Genomic DNA, 12,593 nt, shown 5'->3' on the forward strand with positions numbered 1-12,593 from the left:
CTCCCCAACCTTCCAGTGAGGCATTCGTGTGGATGTTGAGTGATGGAGGAGGGTGTTGGAGAGGAATGGACCTTTTCAGGGCCTTTGCTTCCGACCACGGCTTTAGGAGGCGTCGAAGTCTGTTTGGAAGCCGTCTCTTGAGGTCTCTTCGAGCGATGGATGCCGAGCGTCTCCAGACTCCCGCGGCATCCTTTAGCTGTGCACGAAGCACTGGGTTTGTCACTGAGGCGAATTGTAGAGAGCCTAGAACTCGTTCCTGCTGTCGTCTTGAAATGCGTTTGGATTTCAGTAGTCGCTTGACAGACCCTGCTATTTCCTTCCTTTTCTTCTGGGGGATGGAAAGGCGGTGTGACTGAAGATTCCAGTGGATTCCCAACCACTGAAACTTCTGAGCTGGAGAGAGGCGAGATTTCTTCTCGTTGATCTTGAATCCCAGGTGTTCTAGGTACTGGGTAACTTCGTTGCAAGACTTTGCACACTCTTCGGGCGATGGAGCCCAGACTAGCCAATCGTCGAGGTAGGCCATCACCTGGACGTTTCTTAGGCGGAGCTGTTGTACTATGGCATCCGCCAGTTTTGTGAAGATCCGAGGGGCCACATTGAGGCCGAATGGCATGGCCCGGAAGGCGTAGCTTTTCCTTTGGAGTCGAAATCCTAGGTAGGAGGAAGCGTGATGGTTCATTGGAATGTGCCAATAGGCATCCGCCAGGTCTATAGAGACCGTGTAGGAACCTTGAGGCAGAAGGGTCCTTATTTGTTGAAGCGTCAGCATCTTGAATTTGTTGTTCTCTATGAACTTGTTGAGGGGGGATAAGTCCAGAATGACTCTGAGTTTGTCTGAGTCCTTCTTGGGAACGCAAAACAGTCTCCCTTGGAACCTGGTGGACTTTACCTTCCTTATCACCTTCTTGTTCAAGAGGTCTAGAACATATTCTTCCAGAAGGGGGGTCGAATGCTGGAAGAACTGCTGGAAGATTGGGGGTGGTTGCGTCCAACTCCAGCCTAGACCGTTCTTGATGATGCTGTGTGCCCAGGGATCGAAGGTCCAGCGATCCTGGAATTGGCGGAGTCTTCCTCCCACCGGAAGCACTTCATTGCTTCTGGTGTCCCGAGGACTTGTTGCCTCGGCCGCTAGCTCCCTTTCCTCCTCTACCTCTGGAGGGACGGCGAGATGCGTCTCTGCTTGCACCCCTGAACGAGCCTCTACCTTTGGCATGAAAGGTAGTGGATGGTTGCTCAAAGGCAGGGGTGAAGACCGGTGACTGTGACAACACCGGTTGGGGGACCAATTGAAAGGTCTGTTGTGGTTGGGCAACCACTTGGGAGGTAGCGGGTCCCGGAAACTGACGTCGTTGCTGACGTTGCTGGGGTTTTGGCTTTTGAGGTTTCCTCTTAGGCTGAGGTCCATCGTCCTGAGAGGGTTTCCTTTTTCTGGACATGCCCCACTTGTGGAGAAGGTTCCTATTCTCCGTGGCGGCTCTGTCAGTTATTTCCTTGACCAGGTCAGAAGGAAACAGGTGCTTTCCCCAGATGTTGGAGGAAATCAGCCTCCGGGGTTCGTGTTTCACGGTGGCACCGGCAAACACGAATTCACGACAGGCTCTTCGAGCCTTTATGAAGTGGTACAAGTCCTTTATTACTGTCAGTAAGTGGGATTTGGAGAGTACCATGTAGTGATCTGGTACTCTAGTGTCACAGGCCATCACTTCCAGTTGGACTTGATGAGAAAGAGATGCCGCAAGCCTCTCCTTCGTGTCTTGTTCCCGGCGAAGGAGGTGATCGTTGAGCTTAGGGAGGTCTTCATTAAACTGACGTCCGGCGACGTCAGGGTCGAGCCTTCCCACGACGAAAGTATGCTGAACATCTTTCCAGTGTCGAGCGTCAGGGGGAGTCACGATGGAGAAGGGTCTGCACTCCTCCAGTGCAGGGCAGGGTTTCCCTTCTTCCGCCGCTTTAAGGCATGCAGCTAAGGCCTTTTCCAAGAAAGGAAGAATCGCAGTGTCAGGTGCAACATACGTAGGATGCTTCTTGCTCAAAGCCGGAAGCTTAGAGCAGGTAAAGCCCCTACTCTTAAATGCGGAGGCTAGCATAGCCTGGGCCTTTGTGAGATCGAACACTATCTCTTCTTTAGGTTCGGTCTCTTCCTTCGAGGCAGGTTCGGAACGAAGCCGGACGTAACAGTCCGGGTAGGCCTCAAAGCTTGGGAAGAACTCCACATCTTCCAACGGGACCGTGCCGATCTTGTCGCTAACAAAGATCCTGCCGGTCGCAATAACCATATGCTCTGCATACCTCCACGGGTTGGCATGAGAGCAAGCGGGGAGATCCTTGACCGAAATCTTCTTCGGTTCTCTGGATCCAATCATCGACCTGATGGACTCCTGGTTCTCCTTCAGCCTGTCGTCCATGACGGCTCTAATCAGCCGGATCAGTTCTTGGGTAGAAGAAGAAGGATCCGGAGTCGAGGAGGTAGACGGAATGGACATTTCCGTCGGTGTAGGAGTAGGAGGAGGGATGGACGGGGGAGCAGCTCCAAGCTCCGACTCGGTGTACTCCACCTTGTCTTCGTCCTCTTCGGCTCCTTGAGCCATAAGCGTCTTCTCCGTGTCTTCCGAGACGTCTGAGATCTGTCCATCATCCTCGGAATCTAAACGACACTCGTGCATGGACTGAGCCATGACCACATCAGGTTCCACCGTAATTTGGACAGTGGGGATCGCGTCTTTTGGTACCACTGAGTCAGGGGAGGCCTTAGGGAACAACAGGGACCTCAGTTCTTCGGTGGCCAGGTACGGTCCAGTAGCATTTTTCTGAAAGCCACGCACCCACTTGCGCAGCTTTTCACGAGAAATGTCTCTAACCTCCGCTGAGGGAGGGTTATGGAAGGCCTCAACTAGGTGGGCCTGGCAGACCGTACAATCCAGTGGATTCCAGAACTTCCAATCCCCTCTCTTGTCTGCACAAGGGGCGTGAGTCCTGCAAGCCGTATGCCCGTAAAACTGCGGGCGTTTCACAGCGCAGAAGGCGAAGTCACACTTCATCTGCTCCTCCTGTGGAAGAAAGAGAAAATGAGTATGGGGGAGTCATAAGAATGGCTCTTAAACTAAGTTAATATTAATCATTAATTTTAACTTAAAGAAGGTGTGATGCATAGAGAATGAAAACAGTAAAGGAGAACACGCTCCATGCATCTCGCCCGGCTGGTTACCACAAGCTTGGTCCTTGGATAATCCAAATGACCGAGATCATTGGATATAGTTTCCTAGAATTCCCAGTATTTTGGAACTCCATGGAAAACCAAGGACAAGATTGGGATCGAATTCATTCGGTTCCCAGTTAAGAGCCAGAAGGCCTCATTAAGGGGTAACTGCTTCTGGCAACCAGCCGCGCTAAGATGCACATAGCATGCTGGAATTAGAAGAATGCAAAGAGACAGCATGATCACTAATAGAGCAGTACTAGGTACTGATCTTAATAGCAGACGCAGCTTATCTGTTTGCGATATAGGGCTATCCTAGTCTTATGATAGCTACAGTAAGGGGGTGCAAGTATTCTTGACGCCTCCGGGGCATCCGGCAAGCCGCCGGCATGCCGGAGCTCGCTCCAGCATAGATTCTGGCATTAGAACAGACAATTTTCAAAAGTCAGTTAAATACCAGGATGGCGGCCGCCGGCACAACGGCGGCACGCCGGCAGGAAGCGGCGGCTCCGGCAGTCGGAGGATGCCAGGTTGGTGACTGGGATAAGGATGGTAAAGGCAGTATCGGGTTGCCGGCAGTATATGCCGGCACTCCGGTGATCGACCGGCAAGCGGACGATTAGATAGGAGTAGGAGAGCCGCCGGTAGTAGCCGGCGGCAGCCGGCAGTCCCTCGGTACACGGGGGGCTGGCGGCAAGGGTAGGGAAGTCACCAAGTAGGAGGCAGGTATTGCCGACAGTAGAGGCGGCAAGAGACCGGCACCCGGATAGATAGAGAGACAGGGGGAGGGGGGAAGGGATGCAGGAAGTACCGTCAGGGTTCCAGACATCCCTCCCCCTCCCTGAGGGGGAGTACCCATGATAGAGGCAGGCTCTAACATCCATGAGCAGGGGTCACTAGGGACCGGGAGCTAGGTAGCCCAAGGGAGGGCTAGGGAACACCCAAGAGGAGGGGGGGGGGGAGACTCCCATATGCAGAACTATACTAGCAACTAACCTTATAGGACACTATGAGGGTATATGTACCAGAGTGGACTGCACAAGGAAGCTCGGGTAGCCCTACTCTTCCACCCTAAGGAGGAGTTGTAGGACAGGGGACAGATGAGTATAAACTAACCTAAGCATAGGCTAGGCTATACAAGAGATAGGTGGGGAGGGAGAAGAGAGAAGTCTTCCCAGGAAGGGTTTCTGTACCAGAGCGGCCACTAAGGGAAGGGAGGACACTCCCTAACCTAAGATCAGGCTGATCGGCTAAAACGGTGCAAGAGTACAGTTTCAGCATGGAACAGAGAAACCTTCCTAACCCGACCTAGAACAGGGCTAAAAGTCCTGAACTAGGCAAGGAAGAAGACATATCGCTATCGCAGGAAAGTCATAGACTATCCTAGCCATAGAGGTAGGCTAGCCTAACCTCACTCTCAGACGCAGCCCTAAAGGGGGTTCATTCCTTTAGGGAGGACAGAGAGGCGATATATACTCTATTAGACAATTAATCCCTTTACTCAGAAAAGGGATCAAGGCTAAATAGAGGGAATGCCAAGGCAGGGGATGAAGGAAGCATATAGGGGTCCTAATATTAGGTTAGGCTAGAAAGAATCACTGACTAGCCTATCCCCTATATGGTCCCTGAAGGCGAAAACATTTGCATCACTGTCAAAAGTATTGTAAAATAATAATGCCACTATCTTCATAACTTAGTCTAGGATCACTAATAAATCATGCATGAACACTTGTATGTAGGCTCCTGGCCTGGGGGCTATAGTAGCCGACTGGTATGAGGTCAATCGATGACCGATAAAAAGCGTCTAAACACGATATAAAAGTTCCTAGCTATGAAGACTAAATAAACTAATGTATTCGATTAGTATATAATGCCGGAAAACGTTGTTGTGGCTAACTAAATAAGACATGCATAACAACAACGACGCCATAAAATGGCGGGTCCGGTAGAGGCACAGCTCTGCCACAAAACATCAATTATTTCGAAAAGTAATATTTACTTTACGGCCAGAGCTTAATTAAACAATACTGGAACCTTGTACTCAACTTTCCAGAAGAAGGCGAGGCTGAAGGTAACGACATAGCGAAGATGCAAAGCGATAAAGATAACACAGGGAAAATCCGTCTAAGTAGGGCAGCTACTAAACAAAGGATGAAGACGGGCGTGACGTCATCAGAGCAATGGCGTCCGTTTGTTTACGTCTCGAGTATCAGTAGTAGCCACGAGTGAGATTAGCTGTGGAATGGCTCCCAGCTATTCTCAGTCCTTACACACCGAAGCATTAACTCTGTTCGGGGTGAAGATAGCTATGTGGCACGTTCAGACATGCGTGTCCCCTGTTGTATTACGATGTCTTAAAGGGAAACCTTTGAGATACTCGCTCCAGAAGTTAGAATTCTGTGATAACCTGTGGTTAAATTCTCTGGGAATATCTTAGTAGTCTTATACCCAAGGAAGCTACCAAACAGGAACCTTCCATCAGGACGCCATGGCTTGAGCCCAAAAATTTCTATACTCAAATATATATACAAACATGAAAACATGTTTACATATATATTGAGTAAATGAAAAGTAAGCGATTAAGTAAAGACAAAACAGACAATGGCTGCCAAGCGAGGACCAAGACAGAGACGTCTGTCACAGTCCGAGCCAAAAGTTAAAGTGAGTATTCACCTGTGTGTGAGGGGGAGGAGGGGTAGATAGCTACCACTCCCCTACCCCCCCGCTAACTAGCGCGGGGGTAATACACCCTAGTTAAATTCTAAAGGCTCGCCATTTCAGCTACGCTAAAAGTAATACCCTTTGTAAATACAGTGGTACCTCTACATACGAATTTAATTCGTTCCACAACATACTTCGGATGTAGAAAATGTTCGGATGTAGAAACGAATTTTCCCATAAGAATACATGGTAATTCATTTAATTCGTTCCTCAGCTTAAAAACCCATAATAAATCCTTAATAAATGGCTACACATAATTACACATAACAATAACATAACTGCATAATATGAAAGAAGCATAGAAAAAAAGATAATTATAAAGAAATACAGTAATGAATAAAAAATGTGTTTTATTGCCACTTTACCTTAGAGACAGGCCAACGAAGGTGTAGGATTTGCTACGCCAGGAAGAGACGGACGATCGGCGAGAAGGTAGACATGGTGTTAACATGTTCTTTAAATAAATACTCTCTCTCTCTCTCTCTCTCTCTCTCTCTCTCTCTCTCTCTCTGTTCTTCTTCACTGTTAGTGTTAGAGACATCTATTAATTTTTTTTCTGAGAGAGAGAGAGAGAGAGAGAGAGAGAGAGAGAGAGAGAGAGAGAGAGAGAGAGAGAGAGAGAGAGAGAGATTAAACAAAAATGAGATTAAACAAAAATGTGTTGTGTACATATGATTTTTAACAGCGTTTACGAGGTGAAAGACAGTTAAATGTAACTAAAAAATCAATATCAGCGAATCTGAATTCCTTAATTAACTAAAACAAATACTGATACAAACACACTCATGTGTGTATGCGTAAACACACACACACGCACGAGGAGACACGATCGGCGAGGAGGTAGAGATGGTGACTGCGATAACATACCGTAACTTACACTACGGAAATTTTAATCTAACTTAGCTTATTTATTTTTTTTATTTTTATATTTCATATTTTTTACATTTTTTTTCTTTTGATTTTTTATTTTCATTACTTTCAGTGACGAGTTACGGTATGTTATCGTAGTCACCATCTCTACCTCCTCCCCGACCGTCTCTTATTGCGTAGCAATTCTTGCACCTGTGTGTGTGTGTTTGTGCATACGCACACGAGTGTGTTTGTATCAATACTTGTTTTAGTTAATAAAGGAATTCAGATTAGCTGTTATTACTTTCTTAGTTTCATTTAATTGTTTTTCAACTCGTTGACGCTGTTAAAAATCATATGTACTCTTAACACATTTTTGTTTAATCTCTCTCTCTCTCTCTCTCTCTCTCTCTCTCTCTCTCTCTCTCTTTCTCTCTCTCTCTCTCTCTCTCTCTCTCTCTCTCTCTCTCTCTCTCTCTCTCGGAAAAAAATAATAGACGTACACGTATCTAACACTATAACAGCGAAGAAGAACGAGAGAGAGAGAGAGAGAGAATTTTATTTAAAGAACATGTTAAGGCTATATTTAGAGAGAAACAGAAAAAGAGAGAAGTGTTATTTAAAAGAGCTTGTTAATGCTATCTTGGTTTTTTTTTTTGCTTCACTTCTTTATTTCTTTCTGTTCATCACGCTGGCCCTTCTCACAAATGATCGTTGCCAACAATCTCTTTGTCCTTTATCCCTATCAACAAAAGGCGTTCTATCTCTTCCAGGGTATTGCTACGATGTCTTGTAATAATGGTGATCCCCTTCGATGGTTATTTGCTTTAATGGCTGCCTTCAGCTTGATGATCCTCGAGATCATAGGCCTATTCTGGCCATATTGTTTAGCCATACAGTATCACTCACATGCACACTGCTCTCATGATTTCTATAATTTCTTGCTTCAATTCTAATGAAAGAATTGCCTTCTTCCTGTACTGAAACTTAGCTTCTTAGGCACCATGATTATAGGTAAAATCAAAAAGGAAATGTGAGAAAAGGAAGAAAATAAGCACTGTTAATAACAGACCAAACAGAGGACAACCACACGATACACACAAGAACAGAGAACTGAGCACTCGACGCTCAATGGCGTAATGTTTACCTCGTGTGTCGAAATAAAATTCGGGCGTAGAGTAAAAAATGTGCTCGAATTTTACTTCGGATGTTGGAAAATTCGGATGTAGATACGTTCGGATGTAGAGGTTCCACTGTAACGTGGTTTGTATTTCGGTTACGGAACAAATATAATTTATGAGACTTCACGAGGCTAGGCTTATACGATTATTGGAGTAAAAAAAAAATGCTTCTAAGGACACATACCTGATATATGGACAATATATCTTGCTACTTTGGCCACTTGGTCATGTGGAGGAGGATCAGGCCAATAAGTTTTGGAAGCACCTGAAGCAACATACACACCCCTACGACCCTGAAAAGAAAAGATAATTTTAAAATATATAAATAAAAATTCAGGGTTGACTGAATACAAGATATTATTTTGTTCAACTCATTACATTAATAACGCAAATCTCTTAAGTAACTTCAATTTTTCCTAGCTAAACAAATATGTTTCAGCACTAAAGCTGGATGGCCGTTGAATTGTTTAACCAGCAGTTAAGCGACAGGTGGGAGCAAGGGCGAGGGACCTTGCCCCCTTACCTGCCAAGGTCTCTTCACTATGACCTCTTGACTCAGAATTAAGAGCGGTGGGATTTAAATTACTTCAGGTATTTCTTTTGAGAACCCTTGCCCGTATGCAACCAGGCAGGTCTTTACAGCCACTGGATTTCGAGATAGAAGACCTAGTTGGTAGTTTGGGTCCTGATATTCATCCACCTGCTGAAGTAAGCAGTTGTGAGCAGCTTCTTTGTGTCATTACAATATTAGGGTTGTGGTGACCTGGTGGTAGCGTCCAAGCCTGGCGATTGCCAGACAGGGGTTCGAGTCCCGCTCAAACTCGTTGGCTCCTATGGTCACTGCAACCTCATCATCCTTGTGAGCTAAAGATGGGGGGTTTGGGGGAGCCTATAAGTCTATCTGCTGAGTCATCAGCAGCCATTGCCTGGCCCTCCTTGGTCTCAGCTTGAGTGGAGAGGGGCTTAGGTACTGATCATATGTAATATGGTCAGTCTCCAGGGCATTGTCCTACTTGATAGAGCAATGTCACTGACCCTTGCCTCTGCCATTCATGAGCGGCCATTAAACCTTTAATGGGGCTTAAGGTATGGTTGCTATTGAACTAGGAACAACAATCTTAAACAGTGTTTAAAAGTTTTGGGTTGAGCTGAAAAACAGTTGCATCATGATTCGGACGGCAGTAGCCTAATGCCGTCTGGTGTAGGTTCAAACTTGAAGCAAATGCTTCATGTTGAACAGACAGACATAAGTCTCTATTTATAGTTTATTTATGGAAGATTTTGTTAATCTTCTTAAAATATATTATTTTAATTCTTCATTACTTCTTTTGTGGTTTGTTTATTTCCTTTCCTCACTCTGCTATTTTTCCAAGTTGAAGCCCTTGGGCTTATAGCATCTTGCTTTTCTAACGAGGGTTGTAGCTTAGCTAGTAATAATAATAACAATAACCATAATAGTGATGATAATGATGGGACTAATACTGTACTTCAAAAAGTGAAACGAGTCATTTATATACCTCCTTTGCCTAACAAGCTTACCTCTAGTAGTATAAAAAAGAAATTCTGAGTTTTTAAGACTGAAAGCTTCACAAGAATAGGATTCAGGTGAGGTAGACGTTGATTTAGAAGAAATTGACGAACGATAAAACCTCGTTTAACTCTTTACAAAAGCTTGGTATAGAAATGTATCCGAATAAATTAATTCAGGTAAGTTCTGATAATGGTTAATCTACTATATTGTCTGATGCTGCTACTGCTACCAAGACTTCTTATACTGCATAATTTCTTATTATTTTCAAAAAGTGGATAATTTGATGTCTCAAGTGGAAGGAAAGTCAACTAATGCTTCTTAATTGATCTTCTTTGAGGCTGCAGTTTATATCTCCCTTCATGAATTTTCCTTAAAATATCTAGATAAGTTCCCTATCTCCCTCAGATTCCCCACCTACATGAACATCATGGCACATGTAAAAGAATGGGTTTTACAAATGTATGGATGTATTATGAAATAAAATGGCTGCAAAAGCCAAAATACAATATATAATAGTAACAGTTAAATATACAACACTAATTTCTTACCATATACAGAGTCATGAATACCGCTACAAAGCTCAGAGTTACCAACACGTAACCAATAATGAAGATACATTTCGTACGCTTTGCTCGAGCAGCCTGGAAGTATTCAAAATAATTAAATCTTAAAAAATATAAGGAAAATAGGGAAGGGGGAGAGATATTTTTCTATAGTTTATTTAAAGGTTGTTAAGCCAGTAGCTTGAAGGATATTAACATCATGGTGACTACAAAGAAAGATTCGCTGAAATATGTTATTTTTATTAGTAAAATAAATTTTTTAATATACTTACCCGATAATCATGTAGCTGTCAACTCCGTTGCCCGACAGAATTCTATGGAGGGATACGCCAGCTATCACAATACTAGAAGGGGGTGTACTTACAGCGCCACCTGTGGCCAGGTACTATAGTACTTCTTGTTGACACCTCTTCAATTTTTCCTCGGTCCACTGGTTCTCTATGGGGAGGAAGGGAGGGTCAATTAAATCATGATTATCGGGTAAGTATATTCAAAAATTTATTTTACTAATAAAAATAACATTTTTCAATATTAAACTTACCCGATAATCATGTAGCTGATTCACACCCAGGGAGGTGGGTGAAAACCAGTGTACAAGATTAAAGGATAGCTAAGTATCCCATATTTCATATAACAGTTATCTCAAATAACAATGAAATAATAAGTACCTGGTAAGGAAGTCGAATTGAACCGTTACTCTGCCTCTTTTTTAAGTTCGTCTTCCTTACTGAGCGCAGCGTTCCTCTTGGAGGCTGAATCAACCCAAAGGTGCTAAAGTATATAGGGTTGCAACCCCTACTAAAGGACCTCTACAAAACCTCTAACCCAGGCGCTTCTCAAGAATGAATAGACCACCCGCCAAATCAAAAGGATGCGGAAGGCTTCTTAGCCTACCGTAACAACCATAAAAACAACAATAAAAGCATTCAAGAGAAAGGTTAAAAAAGGTTATGGGATTAAGGGAATGTAGTGGCTGAGCCCTCACCTACTACTGCACTCGCTGCTACGAATGGTCCCAGGGTGTAGCAGTTCTCGTAAAGAGACTGGACATCTTTAAGATAAAATGATGCAAACACTGACTTGCTCCTCCAATAGGTTGCATCCATTATGCTCTGCAGAGAACGGTTTTTATTAAAGGCCATCGAAGTAGCTACGGCTCTTACTTCGTGGGTCCTTACCTTCAGCAATGCAAGGTCTTCCTCCTTTAAGTGAGAATGGGCTTCTCTAATCAGAAGCCTTATATAATACGAAACCCCGTTCTTGGACATGGGCCTCGAAGGTTTCTTGATGGCACACCATAAGGCTTCTGACTGTCCTCGAATAGGTTTAGACCTCTTAAGATAATACTTGAGAGCTCTGACAGGGCAAAGAACTCTCTCTAGTTCGTTACCTACCATGTTGGAGAGGCTAGGTATTTCAAACGATCTAGGCCAAGGACGTGAAGGAAGCTCGTTCTTTGCTAGGAATCCGAGCTGAAAAGAACATGTTGCAGATTCGGTCGTGAAACCAATGTTCTTGCTGAAGGCATGAACCTCACTGACTCTCTTAGCTGTTGCAAGGCAGACGAGAAAAAGAGTCTTGAGGGTAAGGTCCTTGAAGGAAGCTGACTGGAGAGGTTCGAACCTAGGTGACATAAGGAACCTTAAGACTACGTCTAGGTTCCAGCCTGGAGTGGATAGACGACGCTCTTTAGACGTCTCAAAAGACTTAAGGATGTCTTGAAGGTCCTTGTTGGAAGAAAGGTCCAAACCTCTGTGGCGGAGAACTGAAGCCAACATACTCCTATACCCTTTAATCGTAGGGGCTGAAAGGGATCTCTCATTCCTAAGATGTAGAAGGAAGTCAGCTATTTGGGTCACAGAGGTATTGGTAGAGGATATTGAATTGGCTCTACACCAGCTCCGGAAGACTTCCCACTTAGATTGGTAGACTCTACGAGTGGAAACCCTTCTTGCTCTGGCAATCGCACTGGCTGCCTCCTTCGAAAAGCCTCTAGCTCTAGCGAATCTTTCGACAGTCTGAAGGCAGTCAGCCGAAGAGCGTGGAGGTTTGGGTGCAACCTGTCTACGTGAGGTTGACGTAGAAGGTCCACTCTTAGAGGTAGAGTCCTGGGGATGTCGACTAGCCATTGAAGTACCTCTGTGAACCATTCTCTTGCAGGCCAAAGGGGAGCAACCAGCGTCAGCCGTGTCCCTTCGTGCGAGATGAATTTCTGCAGAACTTTGTTTATTATCTTGAACGGTGGGAATGCGTAAAGGTCGAGATGGGACCAGTTCAGTAGAAAAGCATCCACATGAACTGCTGCAGGGTCTGGAACAGGGGAACAGTACAGCGGAAGTCTCTTGGTTATGGAGGTGGCAAACAGATCTATGGTAGGTTGACCCCACAAGGTCCAAAGTTTGTTGCACACACTCTTGTGGAGGGTCCATTCCGTGGGAATGACCTGATTCCTTCTGCTTAGGCGATCTGCTGAGACGTTCATATTGCCCTGAATGAACCTCGTGACCAGAGTGAGGTTTAGACCTCTTGACCAAATGAGGAGGTCCCTT

The 12,593-nt window shown here is 44.9% G+C and overlaps 1 protein-coding gene across 1 annotated transcript in view; it reads right to left on the bottom strand.

Moving 5' to 3' along the window:
• The window catches only part of CREG (Cellular Repressor of E1A-stimulated Genes), a 44,164-nt gene that overhangs the window by 24,798 nt on the left and 6,773 nt on the right, over positions 1-12,593 (bottom strand). Inside the window, exons 3-4 of the mRNA XM_068364382.1 lie at positions 10,030-10,122; positions 8,135-8,243 (exon numbers count right to left, since the gene is read on the bottom strand). Of these exons, the coding sequence (XP_068220483.1) occupies positions 8,135-8,243; positions 10,030-10,122 (202 nt within the window). The remainder of the gene's footprint in view (positions 1-8,134; positions 8,244-10,029; positions 10,123-12,593) is intronic.

Source organism: Palaemon carinicauda, chromosome 41, assembly GCF_036898095.1.
Source record: "Palaemon carinicauda isolate YSFRI2023 chromosome 41, ASM3689809v2, whole genome shotgun sequence".
Lineage (NCBI taxonomy): Eukaryota > Metazoa > Arthropoda > Malacostraca > Decapoda > Palaemonidae > Palaemon > Palaemon carinicauda.